The sequence below is a fragment of the Phyllostomus hastatus genome, unplaced genomic scaffold, assembly GCF_019186645.2.
Source record: "Phyllostomus hastatus isolate PE091 unplaced genomic scaffold, TTU_PhHast_1.1 phas_contig_118, whole genome shotgun sequence".
In the NCBI taxonomy this organism is placed as follows: Eukaryota; Metazoa; Chordata; class Mammalia; order Chiroptera; family Phyllostomidae; genus Phyllostomus; species Phyllostomus hastatus.
In genome coordinates, this window is record NW_025333543.1 from 193,947 (window position 1) to 214,548 (window position 20,602).

General features: G+C 35.3%; 1 protein-coding gene across 2 annotated transcripts in view; it reads left to right on the forward strand.

Moving 5' to 3' along the window:
• The window catches only part of WASL (WASP like actin nucleation promoting factor), a 65,417-nt gene extending 45,926 nt beyond the window's left edge, over nucleotides 1-19,491 (forward strand). Inside the window, exons 7-12 of one of the 2 annotated variants that reach the window (XM_045847505.1) lie at nucleotides 63-105; nucleotides 1,150-1,303; nucleotides 3,366-3,383; nucleotides 7,059-7,588; nucleotides 12,076-12,184; nucleotides 16,886-19,491. In XM_045847505.1, the coding sequence (XP_045703461.1) occupies nucleotides 63-105; nucleotides 1,150-1,303; nucleotides 3,366-3,383; nucleotides 7,059-7,588; nucleotides 12,076-12,184; nucleotides 16,886-16,947 (916 nt within the window). In that variant the 3' untranslated portion in view covers nucleotides 16,948-19,491. The remainder of the gene's footprint in view (nucleotides 1-62; nucleotides 106-1,149; nucleotides 1,304-3,365; nucleotides 3,384-7,058; nucleotides 7,589-12,075; nucleotides 12,185-16,885) is intronic. The other variant, XM_045847513.1, reaches the window with a different exon arrangement.
• Nucleotides 19,492-20,602: the final 1,111 nt, after the last annotated feature.

Consider the following 20,602-nt stretch of genomic DNA (forward strand, 5'->3'; position numbering starts at 1 on the left):
GATTTCATATATGTCTTGTTTTTCATGCCCACTGTGCATTTTTTCCCCACCTTCTACTTTAGGCACATTGGGCATGTTGGTTGGGATCCAAATACTGGCTTTGATGTAAGTATCTTTTCAAGCCATCAGCATTATTATTCTAAATATGTGGGTATGTTATAGCCTGTCTTTAGATTCTTCTTTTCAGTTTATTTTTTGGTGAATTTTAGTGTTTATTTGAATGCGTTTATGTACATATACCACTGAGGTTTGACACCACGGTGTTGCTATATCATTCGTGGGGAAGCCTCTAAAGAGAAAGTTTTTGTATGCCTTGGCCTTAAGTACTGTATAAGTAAAATCCTTGCGTTTTTAAAGCAAAGAGGAGATTATTTCTGCTCAGTCATTATTTCAGGGAGATACATACATGCCAAATTATTGAAAAGTACTATAATCAAATTCTGAATATACAGTTGTTGAATTAGCCAGATCTTTTCATTCTACTATTCTTTTTGGCAATTTCATCATTCGTTAATTTATAGTACTATGAGCAAAATGGATGAAACTTAAGGGGAAAAAATGTTTTAACATTTTATCTCTATTTTGGTTACCTAATATGTATTTCACATTTGACAGATAGTCAGGATTTGGAAAAATTACTTTGAAAAGAAGTATTTGTTATTCAGGTTAAAAATCCTTTTGGTTGTTGTAACTACAGAATTAACTCCACAAGCATTGAGTTCCTCTTTGTGTTGGGCACTGTACAGGGTCCTTATGGTAACAGGTCTTACCCTCAAATTTTCAAATGGATTTGTGGGGGTTTTTGGTATTTATTTGTGGTTACAACTATGTCTTATTTAGGATAAGGTGGAATAGTTGAGCATTAAATATGTCTGAGTCATAAATGGGTTAGAAAAAAATCTAAATGAGATGCCCTAATTTCAAAGGCAAGGAATAAAAAAGAGATGAGATAAAATATAAAACCAATTCTTACTTTCCCAATTTTTATTTTTTAAATAAGAAAGTTTAGTTAGCATATAAATAATGTAACCATATTAAGAGTTTATAAACAGAATAATTTCATAAAGAGCACAAATAAGAATGAAATTTAATTATGCTTGTTTTTCAAAATTGGGATTTTATAGTTAGCAGTTATTTTATCTGTTGTAGCTGAATAATTTGGATCCAGAATTGAAGAATCTTTTTGATATGTGTGGGATCTCAGAGGCACAACTTAAAGACAGAGAAACATCAAAAGTCATATATGATTTCATTGAAAAAACAGGAGGTGTTGAAGCTGTTAAAAATGAACTGCGAAGGCAAGGTAATTTTTTCTTCTGTTTAGGAATTCTAATGTAGTTTCCCTTAATGAATGTTGAGGTCAATTTTATGGAAGACAACTATACACACTGTTATTATGAACCTTCCTTAAAGAAATGTTTGAATTTATGCAGAACTCGTTTGGCCCAGTGTGCTATATTTTACATTATTTTGGTATAAATAAAGACTTGACAAAGTTTTGCTTGTTACTAAAATGCCTTACATTAAATTAATGAAAATCCATACAGTAGTTTTTGGCTGCTTTATTTTAGAATAAAGTATAGTTGCCTAATATTTTACTTAATGAAACTTATAGTTTTTATTACAATTCAGAAGTAGTGATTTAAATATAATCACTGCCTACTCAGTAAAGTATAAGCATTTTCATAATATAAATAACAAAAATATTTCTATTTATTTTGCAATACATACATTTTTTCTTAGATAAAATAGAAAATTTGTCCTTTGGTACCTGAGAGCACAAATAATTTGCAACCTTTTAAGATCAAAGCACTTTGCATTTTAAATTATCCTAATAATTTTCAATCAGATATGAATACAGTAAGTCTAAGTTCTCTAATATGAGAGTCGTTCCTTTGCCACCTTATTTATCTGGTGCTGCTTTATTTCTTTGTGTTTGCATACTCATAAGAACAGCTTAGCAATGCAAAAGCTCTAGTTCATCAATTCATTCTTCTGAAGAAGTTATGTCTCATTTTAAGTTAGTTATTTGATTTACCTGAATCTTTCTCACTGCTGATGTTCATTTACTCTTTGATTTGTTCATTCATCCTTTCATATATTCAGTAAATATTACTATGCCAGTACTAGTCACTACCCAGGATATTGGAATGCATGGTTTCAGGCCTCAGAAATCTGATGGCCTCATCTAGAAACAGCTATCTAAACAGGTATTCAGTCATAATTACTGTCGTGGAAACACAGTGCTAATTCTACTGAAACCAGTATGGTGCTAATTTGTCTTATTTTGTGGAAAAATTACATTTTCAAATTGTCTGGACTGTTGGTAAAAACATCTTGAGCACGGTACCATTGTTATAAATGCTCCCAGAGGAAGTCACAGTTAGATGATTGAAGGTCTTGAGGACACTCATGTGTGTTTCTTGACTCTCTTTTTCTCCACTGTTACCCCTCACCTTCATTTATATACCACCAGATGCTCAGGGGCTCTCTGAGTTCACTGCCTTTGTAAGTGTGCATTATTGGTGACATTTGTTAGACCATTCATACCACTACCCCTCACCTGAATACTTGTAACTAAGAGTTGACTATATTAACCTGATTGGGTTTGGTTTTTTAAACTTGATTATAACTGCTTGTCATTTTAACTGTTTTTTTGTTTGTTTGTTTGTTTTTTAATTACAGAGAGGATTCTTTTTTTTTTCTTTTTAAGATTTTATTTATTTATTTTTAGAGAGGGAAAGGGAGAGAGAGAGAGACAGAGAGACAGAGAGACATCAATGTGCGGTTGCTGGGGGTTCTGGCCTGCAACCCGGGAATGTACCCTGGCTGGGAATCGAACCTGGGACACTTTGGTTCCCAGCCTGCGCTCAATCCACTGAGCTATGCCAGCCAGGGCTCCATTTTAGCTGTTTTTAAAGCATCAAAGTAAGCAAGGCCTTTCCTCAGTGAAATTACCTAAAACAACAACACCAAAAAGACACAAGCATTAAAAAACAGCATCAGAAACAAAGTTAGTTATCACACTCAAGAGCCTAATCCTAGTGTGGAAACTTTTAGACACCAAACAGTGATTTTTATAGAAGATAAAAAAATTTTTTAAGGAAAAGCAACAAAGATACTTCCTTTTAATGAAGAAAAACTGCCTAGGCAGAGCATGGAATGTTTATAGAAGTATGAAAAAATTAGAAGTTAATGAAGTTGTCTATAAAATATATTGAATCAAATCTCTTAAAACTTAATCTTATAAAATTATGTAATCAGATTTATAAAAGGTACCCGATTTGTGATTTTGAGTATATATTCTTTGTGTGTACCTGTGCAATTGTCTGAAGTCCGTTAACTCTTAATCATCTGCCCTGTAGGTACCCTACAGTGGAGTGGTATGTATGTGCCCATGTCATTTGACCCAGTACACTACATTATGCATGGTGTGATGTGTTTATTTTCAGAGAAGCTGGAGTTCATTTGTCCTGCCACCAGATCTAACATCCAGTGAGGTTTTCTGCCCTTTATTCAAATCGATGTTTTGGGCCTAGAGATGCTTAAAGTAAAAAGAAAATTTGTTTCTGTAAGAGCCAGAGCTCCCATTTTGTCTGAAATTTAGATAATTTTATTGAAAGTCTGTGGATTTTTTAAAACTGTGGTTATCCCACTGCACCACTGTTGCTTTTATTATATAGTGATTGCTTTTCACACGTGGTATTATTTAATATCCTATTTAAAATATACTTAAATTTTTACATTTTGGGTAGGGACGGAGGACTAAACATGAACACTTAATCATATAAATGTCTACTCAGAGTTGTTAGTATTCCCATAAATTTTAATTTGTGTTGAATAACATTTTTCTGTTTGCTTTATCTTGTTGAGTGCATGAGAGCAGTTCTTTAATGTTTCCTGAATTGTATAATACTGCTTTTAAGTATTATTTTATAATTTTGGCTTATAATACCTATTAATATCAGATATCTAGAGGGTAATATACTAATTACTCTTAATATTTATCTGAAACTTATTTGAATGTATTGATCTTTGTTAATAGTGTATCATCAAGACATGTTTTTTTCTGTAAATTTCAGCATTTTTGTGTTAACTGAGTTTTGATAGTAAAAACAATTTTTATTTGATCTAAAAAATATTACTGTCTTTTTGATTCTCCTATTTGTGGTGACACTTAGAGTTTTGAAAATCTCTAGGCCATCAGACTTTTTCATAGTGTTGTGTGGTATCTGCTTAGCAAGTGTTTGGACGTGTAAACCTAACCAGCATTGAGCCTAGAATTAAATGTGAACTTAGTTATTTCATCTTTTTACCTTTTCTCACAAAAATATAGACACATTTCCAGTCACTTTTCAAGATAATAGAAATGCTGACCTTGTGCTATACCCAAAACTGGATGCATTTATTTGCTATAAATTTAGGCTCTCATATCTCTGAGCAGTTATTTTGAATGGGTATTAGCTGTATCCCAAATTATTCCAATAAATGTACTTACTGCAAGTTTAAAGGAACTTCTTTCTACTAAAGAAATAGGTGCCAGTCCAGACACATATCATTAGTATTTGAAATTTGAATCTTAAACTGACTAAAATGAAGTCTTTGTATCTGCTTGAAGGATTTGATGTACTCTCTTATTCAGGGAGTGTGTATAATACATATATAATGTGTATCTTCTTAGTTTTGCCCTTTTTTACAAAATATGCTAGAACAGTTCTCCTTGCTTTGGATGTGGTGGGAAAGTTGGACATACCTTAGCCAAGACGTGTAGACCTCTCCAGTCTGCCTTGAGCCTTGAGTGTAAATCATAAAAGCATCCCTCAGTGTGGGCCTCCTGTTTCAGCTATATGTATTGGTTTTAGTTACAAAAGTCTGTGTGCCAGGCAACAATACTCTTATGCATTTGGCTCTTCTGCACACTTCATTTAATGTTTACATTCAATAGCATACTTTTAATAGCATGTTTCCATGACTGTCCCGAATGAAACTGGAACATGCCATTTTTATTGCCTTTAAAGAAAGTTTTTTTTCCTCCCCTCTTTGGTTGCATTATTGTTATTTGTAATTAAGGTAGATATTTGTATAGATTGTAGAACTATCCATCAGTAATATGTTATAGTTTGTATAAATATATACAAATAGCTGTTACAGATTCTAGCATTTCTCTAATCCTAAAAATAGGTAATTTTCCATTCAGTTTTTTAATTAATGGAGAAATAATGAACTTCATCATTATATAAATATGTGTATATTGTTACTGTTAGTAAAATCATGCCTCTAGAAATATAAATTTGTACTTTGATTTGTTATATCTTATACTTTCAGTTAACTATAATAATAAAAATATTAAATATAAACTCCAATCTGGCCAAGGAAATAGACTTTCAGAAATCTAGGAAGCTCAGAGAGTCCCAAAGAAATTAAACCCAAAGAGGAACATACTAAGGCACATCATCATTAAGTTACCCAAGATTAAAGATAAGGAGAGAATCTTAAAAGCAGCAAGAGAAAACGAGAGTTACCTGCAAAGGAGTTGTCATTAGACTATCAGCTGATTTCTCTAAAGAAACCTTACAGGCAAGAAGGGGCTAGAAAGAGGTATTAATAGAGGGGCAGATAAAGTGCTTCCCAGATAAGGTCAAGTTAAAGGAGTTCATCATCACCCAGCCTTTATTATATGAAATGTTAAAGGCACTTATCTAAGAAAAAGAAGGTCAAAGAAATGAACAATAAAAAGACAACAAAACCTAATAACAACTGAACCTAAAAAAAAAAAAAACAGAAAAACTAAGCAAACAACTAGAACAGGAACAGAACCACAGAAATGGAAATCACATGGAGGGTTATCAGCAGGGGAGTGAAAGGAGTAGAGAAGGGGAAAAGGTACAGAGAATAAGTAGCATGAATAGTAGGTAGAAAATAGGGGAGTTTCAGAATAGTATAGGAAATGTAGAAGCCGAAGAACTTGTATGTATGACCTATGGACATGAACTAAAGGCAGGGAGGAGGAGGCAGTGTGCAGGGCAGAGGGGAATACTAGGGGGAAATGAAAAAAATATGTTGCACTGGCAGGTGTGGCTTACTGGATAGAGTGTTGGCCTGCAAACCAAAGGGTCACCAGTTGGGTTCCCAGTCAGGGCACATGCCTGGGTTGTCGACCCGATACCCAGAAGGGGGTGTGCAAGAGGCAACTACATACTGATGTTTCTCTGCCTCTCTTTCTCCATCCCTTCCCCTCTATACATAAATAAATAAATAAAATATTAATGCCTGAATAATGTTAATATTTTATCAATAACTTTAATTTTGTAGCATTAGTAATTTACAAGTTAATTTGTTAATAGTTCTTATCTCCTGAATAAATAGTTGAACATTTCAGTTGAGTGACCAGCCTCCCTAATGCTATACTTAGAATTACTGACCATCTTTTAGATTATAGGACATTATATATTATAAATTATTATAGTAAATTGTATTATATTTTTATATTACATTTATGTAAGATATGTATTATAGTTATGTAGTATATATCTAGGACATAAAGTACAGATGTAAGTTAGGTGACAAAGCTTTATATTTTAAAAGAAGTATTTGTGTTTAGCTCAGATTACTATGAATAAATTCTACTAAGTTATGCTATACTATTTAAATCTGAATGTGAATTATTTTTATAAAACAACTAGATATATATGATTTCTTAAAAAGAAGGTATCCATTCATTTTTATTAAAATGTAAAATAATGCTTATGGACAAAAATATTTAATTTTGTTGTTTAATTTTGTTATTATATAAAAAGGTTTGTATTGCTTTACTTTCAGAAGTGGTGCTGATTCCTAAAAACTAAATTTACTGCTTTAGCTAATACTTTTTCAAGAAACAACAGGAAAGTAACCTTTAAGCTAAGTATACCTAAATAAAATTATAAGAGACCATCTGTGGTCAGATATCTTTATAAAATAAAATAGAGATGAGGCTTTTTTTTTTTTAAACACGTTAGAGTTAATTTTCCAGTGTTTATGGGGAGAAAACATGCTTTTGTTTTTTGTTTGTATTTCAGCACCACCACCTCCACCACCTTCGAGGGGAGGGCCCCCTCCCCCACCTCCCCCTCCACATAGCTCAGGCCCTCCTCCCCCTCCTGCCAGAGGAAGAGGCGCTCCTCCTCCACCACCTTCAAGAGCTCCCACAGCTGCACCGCCACCGCCACCACCACCTCCGTCCAGGCCAGGTGCAGGAGTCCCACCACCGCCACCAAATAGGATGTACCCTCCTCCACCTCCAGCCCTTCCCTCCTCAGCACCTTCAGGGCCTCCTCCACCACCACCTCCACTTCTGCCAATGACAGGGTCAGCAACACCACCCCCACCGCCTCCGCCTCCACCGCCACCTGGGCCACCACCTCCCCCAGGCCTCCCTTCTGACAGTGACCATCAAGTTCCAGCTCCTGCAGGAAACAAAGCAGCTCTTTTAGATCAAATTAGAGAGGGTGCTCAGCTAAAAAAGGTGGAACAGAACAGTCGACCAGTTTCCTGCTCTGGGAGGGATGCACTTTTAGACCAGATTCGACAGGGTATTCAGCTGAAATCTGTAAGTAATCTGTTCATTTTGTACTGTTCGTCATTAGGGAATTATAAAGTAATTTATAAGACATCTTTGAAAAAGCTTTATTTTTTTACTTTTTCTCTTGGTATTTATTCATTTTTTTAACCTCTGAATTTCTATACTTTTATATACCATAAAATTCACAAATTTATACCTATATTACTGTAACCCCTAATTCTATATTGAAATATCACTGCAGAAAGGTCCCTTATGCCTCTTCCCAGTTAGTCTTCCTCCCCAAAAGAATCACTGATCTGGTTTCCATCACCATAGATTAGTTTTTCCTATTCTAGAACTGCATATAAATGGAATTTTGCAGTGTTTACAATTCATTTTTCTAGACTTTATTTTTAAATAAAAGTACTTTTAGAGAAAAATCTTTATTACACTATAGAGAAGTAAAGATAGCCCTACTTGAAACCAATTTTGATTACCTAAGTAAACTCAGTTGGTAACTTCATGCCAACAAAACCATACTCTAAAGTTTCTGTGTTTGTAAATTTAGATAAATAGTGAATCAGACTCCATAGAAAATTGAAAGAATTCTGAAAGAATTTCTGATGACAAATAAATTTGAATTCTCTGTATTGAATGAGGTGATCATTTTCTAGAGCATAGATTTGGCAAACTCTTTTCTTTAAAGGACCGGATAGTAAATATTTTAGACTTGAAGGTCATGTGGACTCTGTCACAACTACTCAAATCTGCTGTTGTGGCACAAAAGCAGTAGCCAAACACATACTAAAAGCAGCCACAAACAATACCTGAATGAGTGGTCGTGATTGTGTGGACACTGAAATTTGAATTTTGTATAATTTTCAAATGTCACAAATACTCTACTTTTGATTTTCTTTCAACCATTTAAAATGTAAATACTAGTCTTAGCTTTAAGGTTATACAAAAACAGGTGGCAAGCTAGATTTGGCCCATGGTAATTTGCCAATCCCTGTCCTAGAGCCCAACCTGCCTACATTCAGAACTTTTTTCTGGGAATATGCATGTCGTCCCTGAGCTCTAAGAGAAATGTTTGCTCTACAGGACTTCAGGCAGGTAGTTGATGGTAGATTTTTCCATGTAGTAAGTGGAGATGAAAGGAGGAGATTTTAACTGGTTATTTTGGGATGTAGGAAACTATGGTAACTTTCTCAAAAGACAATAATGGATAGGAAACACACTAATTCAGTGAATACACTTAAACATTAGCATAGCACAGATTGAAGAAACTTCTCATTTTTAAAATATATCTGGATTTTTTTTGGAAGATTTTATTTATTCATATTTAGACAAAGGGGTCGAGAAGGAGATGAATATCAGTGTGTGATTGCCTCTGAAGCACCCCATGCTAGGGACCTGACCTGCAGCCCAGACATGTACCCTGACTGGGAATCAAACTGGCAACCCTTTGGTTTGCAGCTTGTGCCCAGTCCACTGAGCTATACCTGTCAGAGCTGTATCTGGGTCTTTTGTTGACACATGAATTCGGGCTGGTGCTTAAATCAGCCTGTGAGCAATCATCTCTGCTCCCTCTTCCCATTTAGTTCAGACTAAAGGTTCCTCAGGAGCAGTTAAAGAACTTTGATAGTTTTTAGTGGGGAGAATTAGTGTCAAAAGGACCATAGCTCAGGAATAGCAGGTTTTAACAGTGTCATTTCCTTCCAGCTTTTGCCTTGTAATCTATGCTAGTTTCTGTGTCACTCTCCTTCCCATCTTCCACTCCTAACCTACCCTTTTCTTTTTCTTTTCTAGTTCCTCTCTTTACAATCAGCTTTTGCTTTATTTCTCTCACTTAATGAAAATAAGGTGTTTATTTTTAATGAATACAATTGTGTCTACTTTTCTTAATTTAAAAAGTTGGTGAGTTATATTTCCTAATTATTCTTACCATCTCCTTTTCCCATCCCAAATCCCCCAGCCTCCCCCAAACAAAAACCTATCAATTGCTCTCTAAATTTCTTTTTAGAGAGAAAAATGTTTTCCATTCTAAATGTAGGATAGTAGGCCATTTTTATACTAAATGATCACTTTCCTTTTGATTGTATTTGGAATATTTTCGTAATGTACAATCAGTGAATTGTTGGCATGTTATACGTGTAATCCAAATCCATAATTTTGCTTTATAAAACAAAGCAAAACTGGGTGCAGTTCCTCTGACTGTGTTTCTTTAAATATTCTATATAAATCATCAGTTTAGTCTGTGAATGTGACTAACATAAAACCACATATTTTCTTTAAAAAGCAAGCAGGAAGTGTATAAATATTTACTTACATACATTTTGAATTCCATATTTATAGTACCTCAGAAAGCACTGTGTCCAAGAAAGTGCTTTAGAAACCATGATTATGAGTGCGCTGTGCTCCTGCAGTGCTTTGGCTTTGTATTGTCGGATAGCTCAGAATCAGATCGAAGTGATTCTCTGTGTAGCTGGTACACTTCTTTTAGTGCCTCATACTGTAGTTCAGAGTTCTGAAACTGTTCCTGTTATGTTTTTCATTTGTGGCACTTCTATACCAGTAATAGTTAATATGAAGTCTCTAAAAACCTATGTATTAATGAATGAGTCTGTATCTTAAGAAGAACTAATTTGAATATTTTTTGAAGTAAAAGATCTTGAATTCCAGAAACAGTGAGTATTAAGAGTTGTAAAGACTAAACTGCAAAGTTTGTCCTGATAAAGTAATTTTATTTTATTTTCTTTCTTTTCTCTTTTATATACTCACCCGAGGGTATGTTTATTGATTTGGGGGAGAGAGAGAAACATCAATGTGAGAGAGAAGCATCAGTCTGTTGCCTCCTGTCTGGGCTTCAACTGGGGATCAAACACACAACCTTTTCAGTCTACGGGAGTGATGCTACAACCAACTGAGCTACACAGCAGGGCTTTTTATTTTTAAAGAGAGTCTGTGGTGTCAATTTTTTTTCTCCCAGTGTACTTTGTAGCTGAGAGGTGTTACTTTAGTTTCAGGTAGTTAGTTGCCTTGTGAGATAGGCAGCATTTTGGAAGCTACCCAACTCACCTTGCCGGGGTATCTAACCTCTTGGCATCTCTAGGTCATACTGGAAGAACAAGAGTTGTCTTCGGCCACATACTAAATACACAAACACTAATGAAAACTGATACGCAAAAACAAGGTTTTAAGTAAATTTACGATTTTGTGTTGGGCTACATTCATAGCCGTCCTGGGCCTCATCCCACTGCCTGCAGATTGGATACTCAGAAGTTAAATCTATGAGGAGATTCATTTTAAATTATTAGTAAACTGAGTTTATGTAGGAGGATATAAGTCTCTTCAGTTGCTGTTAGGTATCTTAAGTGTGCTTAAGTATTACCTCAGTTTATAAAATGATGCCCCATTTTAGTTTCATCAGCTCCAGCTTTGTGTACTGGAATAAACAAAAGTAACCCAGCTGCAAGGACAGGTGTTTTTCAAGAAAGAGTTTGATTCATACTCTAAATTTGGAAAGATATTGATGTTTATATACAAGGGGAAATCCCCCCCAAATGGGGTTTTTTTCTGGAGCACAGGCCCCTTGTAGTACAGGCTTCCTCCGCTAGGTGAGTGTTCTAGGAACCCATCTGTATCAGTGTCACAGCTGGCGTTGCTATGAGAGGCTGTGTTCAGCTACAGTGGAATTTTTTTTGAAGACTGTAAACATGTTTGTCCATTTCATGATGGGTGATTTACTAGCTCACCTGCTCACACTGCACTGAGCGTTCAGCAGTTTTTGACCCAAACTGTCATGACCCTGGTGCCCCACCCTCCCTATTCATTTAATCTTACCCTGAGTGATTTTTTTGTTTCCCCGGGTTCTAAAAGAAAAAGTCCTCAAAGGGTAACATTTTGCCAGTGTGGAAGGGGTGAAACAAAAAAACAGCAGAGACACTAAAAGGCATCAAAATTGATGAGTTCAAAACTTGTTTTGAGCAGTGGGGAAAAGTCTCAATAATGCGTTGCATCAAATGGAGAGTACTTTGAAGGTGACTGAAGTTTAAACACGTAGGTATAAATACACAATTTTCAAAATAAGTTTTCATGTTTTAGGATGGTCCCCCCTCATGTTAAGAAGGAGCAGAAATATATCTTGACTAATTATTTTTTTAAGGTTTTTATGTATTTATTTTTAGATAGAGAATGGAAGGCGATAGAGAGAGAGAAACATCAATGTTCGGTTGCTGGGGGTCATGGCCTGCAACCCAGGCATGTACCCTGACTGGGAATCGAACCTGCGACACTTTGGTTCACAGCCTGCGCTCAATCCGCTGAACTATGCCAGCCAGGGCTTGACTAATTATTTTAAGTCAGTAGCTTATTTCTTCTTAATTTAGTTAATCCTGTCCTGAGCTTACTTGGTATTTTTTATTTGTTTTGTGTTTCTTTTAAAATAAGAACTGATTCTAAGAAAGCAAGATTTTCAGGAGACATAATTTTTGCCAAGGATTTATTACTGAGTTTTGCTAACTTTCTTTTCCAAGGTATCTGATGGCCAGGAGTCGACACCACCAACACCTGCACCCACTTCAGGAATTGTGGGTGCATTAATGGAAGTGATGCAGAAAAGGAGCAAAGCCATTCATTCTTCAGGTATATTTGCATGTGTGCATGTATGTTTAACACATTAGAATGCTTGAATTCTATTTTTCTTTCTGTTTTGTGACTCAGTCTTTGCTGGCTTTTCCCTTCTATTGAATAACTTAATTGATGTTGATTCTAGGACGTATTTTTAAAAGTTGTCAACCACTGTGACTAGTCTATCTAAAGCTTAATGGATGTCAGGACCCCACAGTCATAACTATCATTGGAAGAACAACTTTGGAAAAATGGCAATCTTGTTTCCTGTACTGAGCAATACTGACAGAATGCCTGGCAGACAACCTCTAAAAAGGCTTTAGATTCCTGGATCTCATTCCTATCATTCCTGTGACATAAAAAATTTAGGAGAGTTCCCTGATTTGTGAGAGGTTAGGCTAAGAAATTAGAAAATTTCCCTGGCTGGTGTGGCTCTGTGGATTGAGTGCCGGCCTGTGAAGCAAGGGGTCACTAGTTCAGTTCCCAGTCAGGGCACATGCCTGGGTTGTGCGTCAGGTGCCCGGTGGGGACGCACAAGAGGCAACCACACATTGATGATTCTCTCCATCTCTTTTTCCCTCCCTTCCCCTCTGAAAATAAATAAATGAAAGCTTTTAAAAAAATAAAGTAGCTAATTTACACTGTGTCTGGAGTTTGCTAAAGAGTTTGAGTTTTTTTTCCCCTCTCTTTTTTTGTCACTTCCTAAAAACGTTTATGTGAATTAACTACTACCTATTCTGAGGTTATTATTAAACATATGCACACCACATGTAAATAAACACTGCTTTTCATAAAGAGCACGGATACCGAAGAGCTTCCCCAGCATGATGTACTAGAATCAGATCTTTGTTCTTATTCAATCTATCATTTTTCTCTCGATGGGCCTCAGTTTTCTTTGTTACATAGAGAGAATTGATAAATTCTATGATTGATGTGAATATTAAATAAAATAATATGTCACTAACACACAGATTGTGTAGCATATAATAGGTGATCAATAAATGTTATTTTCCTCCTCTTTGTTTCTCTAATTGAGCAATATTTGTTTTACTTACGTTGACATAATTTGTTCCCATCATGTGTTACAAAGATAGGCTAATTCAGTTCACAAATATTTATTGTAGAATGATTATAAAATTTAAAAACAACAAAAATTCCTGTCTTCTTGGGACATGCATTCTAGTGAGAGAAAGACAATGAACAAAATAAATTAGGTAAATATATAGCATGTTAAATGATGGTATATACTAAGGAAAAATGGGGAGTTACAGGCTCTGTAATGAAATACGTTTTGAAATAAGTGGTGAGGCCTAGCTGAGGTGACAATTGAGAATATACCAGCAGGAGTTCATGGAGGAAGCCTTGTAGAAAGCTGTCTAAAGTGTGCTCGGGTGTCAAGTGACAATATCAGCCACTGCAAAGTCCCTGAAGTTGAGAAACAACGGAGAAGTCAGTACAGCTAGAGCAAGGGAGGGGAGGGAAAGAGTACTAAGAAATGAAAAACGGGGTAGTAAGGCTTTGGAGGCCATGAATGTGATGGGAACCCACTGGAAGGTTCTTAGCAGAGGGATGGCAGTGAGCTAAGGAAGAGGTGATGGAGGTTTGAATCGGGTTGCCAGCACCAGTGAGAAGTGGTTGGTCCCTAGTTATGTTTTGAATGTGGAGATCACTGGGTTTGCTGTTGGGTTGGAAATGAGGTTTGAAAAAAAATCCCAAGATTTTTGACCTGAGCAGCTGAAAGGCTGAAAATTTCATTAACAGAGTAAGCAACAATTTAGGAGGAACAGAAGGTTGGAGAGAAAAGATTCAAAGTTTGGTTTTATACATAATTTGAGATACACTTTAAAATGCAAATGCAGAGGTCTGGATTTTTAGTACAAATTTGCATGTCGTTAATATATGCATGGTATTTAAACATGTGGAACTAGATGAGATCAGCAGTGTAAATAGAGATGGTCTAATAAGGTCTGGGGTTGGGGAATCGGGCATATTAGAAGCCAGGTGAAGAAATTTTAAAGCAGGATAAGGTGATCATCTAGGTCAAATGTGTCTGATAGGTCAAGGAAATGAGAACAGGAAATTAAGGTTTAGCTTTAGCAGCGGTAGGTCATTGGTGACCTGGAAGGAGTGGGTCAAGAAGGAATAGGAGGACAGAAACGGAGACTGGGTTTGGTACTGCCTACCCTGCTGCTTTTATGGCTTAGTACAGGGGTCTCAAAGTCCTTTTCAATGGGGGCCACATTGCCTCGCAGTTAGTTGCCTTCAAAGGGCCGAATGTAATTTTAGGACTGTATAAATGTAACTGCTTCTTACCAGTTAAGTGAGAGCTCAGCGCTGCTGGTGGGTAGAAACACGGTGCCAGGCAATAAAGCAAGGTGGAGGGCCGGACGCGCCCCATGGGCCTTGTGTGTGCCACCTGTGGCTTAGTGTCAGTGAGGTTCCTGCCTGTAATTGGAATTGGTAGCTCAGTAGTATGTTGGTTGTATTTTTACAACCTTTCCTTTAAAGGTAATGATTAAAGGGCTTTTTTTTTTCTAAACTTGTTTACTTCTCTGAATGTTTATTTAGAAAACATTGATCTGCTAGATTATATTCTTCTAATCAGCAGATAACCAAATTTTTCTCTGGAAAAACATGACATTCTGACCTGTTTGGTGCTAGTAAGTTAGCTGAACTGGTCTTTCGAAATACAGCAATTAATGGTGACACTACTCTAAAAAAGGGTTACTTAATTGATAATTGTTGGTAGAATATTTTCTCACTCTACCTTTATGACCTGGTTGGGTGTCAGATAATATCCAACAGTAGGTCGAACGTCTGTAGTAGTCTCAGTTTACCCACTTACACATCTCTCTCACACCACTAAGGACACCTACAGGTTCTGTTAAAAATTACCCCTATAGTAAGTTTTTTTTTAAGATATAGATAACCATGGATAATGGCCATGCTGATGTAATGAATATATAACATGTTTTTTTGGTTACTTTTTAACTATTTTTTAACTATTATTGTTCCTGTGGTGTAGTACCTGATGATAGAGTTACTAGCTACTTCCTCCTCACCATAGGTCCTGATAAATGCCCATATTTGTCACTGTGTAGATGCATATATAGTTGGCTGAACTTGATGCCTTCTCCAGGTGAACTCCTGTCTAGTGAAAGCTTTTGGTAACAAATTGTTTCTTTTATTAATGAAGTAAGCATAGAGGTTCAGTAACATGAAGTTGATTTAACTCTATTCTAAATAAACTGTAATAATTTAGAGCTGACCACCAGACTAATCAATTAATAATAATCAATTAATAATTGATAATAATTATTGTTTATTATTATTATTAAAGTGATAACTTAGTTTGGGGCCCATAGAAAACATCTTTGCTCCTGTTTGGCTTCTGTTAATTTCCAAGTTCTAATACTAGACCTCGAATACTTTTAGAAGCCTTCAAACAATTTGTTGTATAGTACCATTGTTCAGCCAGTCTCGCACACTTGGCCTTCGTGGGTTTTATAAGGTATGTAGTTTCTAAAAGGTCATTAATTGTGGAAGTTTGGTATATAACATAGAAGATTGCTTATAGAATTTGATGACATTTATTCATTACTCAGCAAATACTTATTGAGCTGCTTCTGTGAAGCACTATTGTGATGCTAAGGATTCGGAGATAAATGAGACAGGCAAGTTCCTGCTGTTGTGGAACTTATATTCTGGAGTGTGAAGACAAATCTATAAACAAACCATATGAATTTCAGGTAGTGGTGAATGTTATGAGGAAAATAAAATGGGAGGGTTTTACTTTATTTATGTAGGATGGTCAGGAAAGGCCTCCCTGAGGAAGGGGTTTTTGAGTGAATCTATATGATGAGAAGGCTCAGCCAGAGGAATAGCTACTGCAAGAATAAACTTGGCATCTTTAAGGGACAGAAAGAAGGCCATGCATCTAGCAACAGTGAATTGAAGGAGAGGGTATTATAAAAAAAATTTAGGGGGCCAGGGAGACAATAACTGGGCAAATCATGTAGGGTCTTATATAGCAAGGTAACATTACATTCTATTCAAATAACAGTGATCTGCCACTGGAGGGCAAAAACATGATATTTTTAAACCTTGGAATGTAAATATCACTCCATTTGCTTTAAGGCAAATGGACTTTAGAGTCGCAATATCCACGAGATATGATGGTGGTGTGGGAGCAGCAGTGGAAGTGGAGGAAAGGAACAGACTTGATGGGTTTGATGGTGGGGGTGGGGGGGTGAAAACAGGATCAGTATTAATTTCGAGGCTTTAGGCCTGAACACCTGAGAGAATGGTAACTGTCTGGGGGCAGGCTAGACTGGTAGGAGAGAAGCAAGTTAGGAAAGGAGATAAAACTTTAGGAATCCACGTGAAGAATACAAGAAAGCAGTTGGATTTGCAATACATGAGTCTAAAATTCAGAAAGACCAACCTGAATGTGACTTTGCGTGTAAAGAAACGCACAGGTTGAAATTTGTAACATAAATACTGAGGGACTAGAACCCAAGTTTTCTGACTCCTGTTCTCTTTTCAGACTCATTAGATATATGTTATTAGATTCATTTAAAACTATCTGAGTAACTAGATTCTTCCAGATATCAAATGCTTTGTATTTCAGAAGCTCAATAATTGGAGAAACCACACAAGAAATATCTAATATTTGGACATAGGTTTTCATTGTTTGTCTTAATGATTTTCTTTTAGATGAAGATGAGGATGAAGATGATGAAGAAGATTTTGAAGATGATGATGAATGGGAAGATTGATCTATATATTATATATATATATTTTTAAGGTGAAATACTAAACACTACTTTCTGTCTATGGATTCTGTAAAATTATCATGTAAATGTTCTACCAATTTGCTGTATATTTTTGTTGCCTTTTTTGCTTTTTTTTATTAATCTGTGCAATACCTCATTTAATCTGTAAAGGTTTGTCATAATCCTCTGCAAAGCTACTCCCTGTTGTTGTGTGCAAGTTTACACCAGTATGCTCACTTAATTTGTGAATACTTTTCATTCTGTCAACAAGGGAGTTTAAATATTATGTGTGAGACTGACAAAAACCTTAATGTAATTTAGTTATAATGTCAGAAGGAAAACACTATTTTCATACCCTACTTTTTCTGTACCTAAATTTTCGTATTAAAACCTAGTATAGCACTACATTCTTTTTTAAGTGATGCAAACCTTAGTTTATTTTTAGCCCCTTCATTTTGAACACAATGCTACATGAATGTTGAAGCTGACAGATTGCACAGTTCTCTAGTCATCACTACACTAATGCAGTTTTCTCAAATTTTAGCAATATGCTCTACATAAAATCACTACAGAGATGCTAATTGGGGAAATCGGTAACACACCTCTTATAGCAATACTACCTGTTACTGTGTAGCAGTGGCATTTGGAGGCTGGAATCATAAGGAGCCCTTACATACCTGTACTTGACTGAAGTTATTTTTATGCTATAGCAAATGTGGCAGGCTCTTTTTAGCAAAAATTTAAAAAATATTTTTGGTATTATTCTGAAATAAATGTTATTTAAATTATTGGAATTTGGGGGGCCTTGGGGATAATTTTCATAAGAACTAAAGGAGACTACATATAGTCACTTCAGTATTTAGTTAAGTATGCTATAAAAATCAGTCCATTATAAATGATATGAGATTAATAATTTTTATTTTTCAGTTTATATGGATTGAGGTATTAAAAAATAACCATAAAATATAATCTGATGTTGAACCTACTATACTATTTTTTTTAATTTTTATAATTTCTCAAGGTTTTTGTCAAATGTCAGGTGAAGGGTTACCTTTTTTTATTATAAAGTCAGTTATCCCAATGTCAAATTTCTTGGAAAATATAACTCAATGCTAGATTTTTGTTTTAGAAAAATAAATAAAACACTACAACCTGCACATTGTTATGTATACTAAATGATATGTTAAAGTTAGGGTTTCCTTGCCTCTCTACAATACACTAATCTGCCTAAAGGTGGTTTTCATATTTATAATGCTAATTATCATATCTACCTACTTTAAATTTTAGATAGAAAAATTATGTGATTTAAATACAGATTTTTTTCTCACATTGAGTCATATGCAGAATGTAGTTCCAAGTGTATTTCATTACTGTAGTCACAGTATCCAAGTAAAAATTAATTAAGCTCTCTAGAATTATACCAACCAAAATCTAGTATTGGAATGATCTTGACAGGCTGGACCTGCAAGATGTGGCTTGAATTTTTACCAGTCATCACATAGTCTAGTGATCATGCATCTAGTTATCATAAGAAATAATTTAAAAGGTTTTGTTGCTGAAAGCAGTTAAGTGGTGCAGTAAAATAGTTAAGTTATTCAAAGAATGTTACCTTCCTTGCAAGAGTAATTTAAGGCCATGGGAAATATTCTAGACTTTTGTTCTTACAAAAAACAGTGCCCTCTGCTTCTGGAAACCTTTTTCTGCTTACTCTAATTTTCATTGTGGCTTGAGCTCAGCTGAATCTGGTATGGATGAGGCTTGACAACTACTAACCAGTAAAATTAGGAATTTGTGCAAATGGTAAATAGAACAGTGTACTTATTTTAAGTAATATTAAACATTTTCCAATTTTTGCAACACTATAAAACATTTTAAATATCCTAGACATGTCTTTAAGGTAATGCCAATTTAAGATTTCTCTTAACTTTTGGCCAAGGAGTTCAGGGTTTTCCAGCTTACTTTGGTATGATAACTATCAGAAGCTGCTCTGAGCACAGGCTATCAATTCTTTGAGTTGGAAACACAATTTTAAACATGTAAGATGGGTATAAAATTTGCCAAAGGTATTCGAGTTTATTCTTTCCTCTTAAAGAAAAAAAGTACTTTCTATTGTTGTTGCACAAAGTCTAAATTACTGGTTGAAACACAAGCAGCTGTGGAATTCGGTCCAGGCATGAAAACAAAATCTACTTTAGATGTAAAGGTTGCATGTTTCAGTCCTCCGCCACCTTACACTGTGGTCAGCACTATGTCTGTACATTGTCTGGAAGCCTCCTATATATACTCCAGTTAAATGATTGTCTGACAGCCTTTGCACTTAACAAACTAGCATGAGGCTTTTTATATCTAAATGCTATGTGATAGACAATTTCAGCTAGCCACATATTGTATGTATGAGATTCATAAAGACTTTCAATCATTCATTTCCATTTATCAACTGAAATTTTGTTTAGTATGTGAATTTTTTTCGAAATGTATAGTGAGTAGGATGTTGCACAGGTGGCAATTCATCATGAAGCATAATAAAATTAATTTGACTCAAATATATAAAATAGTGTTTTTATTTGTTTATTGTTAAGAGATTAAGATGGGGGAAATTGTGACTATATAATATAGAAAGGGGTACACAGCAGTGAATGGTAATGGTAATGGTAATGGAAGTTTTCAGCAGACTGCATGCCCTGAGAGTGAGTGTGCCATTAAATAAACATGGAGAGCAAACGGATGCTACTCCGTGTTCTGCTGGGAGGCACGCTGGCTGCTCAGCAGCTCTGGGGAAGCCACTGCTGTGTCACACAGAGCGATCACATGGCAAGGTCAGGCTGAAAGGAATTTACACATAGGCAAAAGGTTGAAGTTTCTAAATCATAAAGATTCTGGAATTTACTGGTACTTTCAGTAAAGCCAAATATAGCAGTTCATGTGGGATTTAGATAGCTCTTAATAAATGGTGTTGAAGACAGTTCTCACTTGAAACAGGAAGCTCAGTTTTCAATACATAGAGTTTTTTGTTCTACTGACCCGGGCACAAATGGGTTTCTGAAGATTAAGTTATGGAATCCAGTGTGTAGGATGCTACAAAATTCCTTCTAAGAGCTTTAACCAAATTTAACAAACATTTCAAGAATAGTATGTTCTATTAAAAAGTTGTTTGTGTCACACGAAGGTTAACAGTTAATGTATTAACCAAACTTTACCAAAAAGTCTTAAAGAGAAAAGTGCCTCAGAATTGTTCTTGCCACATTATATTTATCTAACCAACAGAGAAATTCCTTAAATAACTTACTCTTGTTTTTTTTTAGGAATAGGGTTCTGAAAGGACAACTATAGAGATAAGGCCTATTTATAGTACAATAGAAAATACTTATGGAAAAGTCAAGAAATCATACTTTGCACACTTATACTGACACCACTTCCAAATCATGACATTCTCTTATATTTAATATCTGTGTCTTTTATTCATGGATTTTTTTAAAACTTTGCTTCTCATGAAGCCACTGGGAAAAGGTATAATAAATTGGCTGTTATGAATACGATGGGAAACATGCTTTGTAGCTAAAGGTAAGACCTGTTATTTCTGTTTATGATATATGGTATCTGCCATTGCCATGAGGGAGCCCATTGAAAATTTTGGCTTAATAACAAAACATGTCTAGAT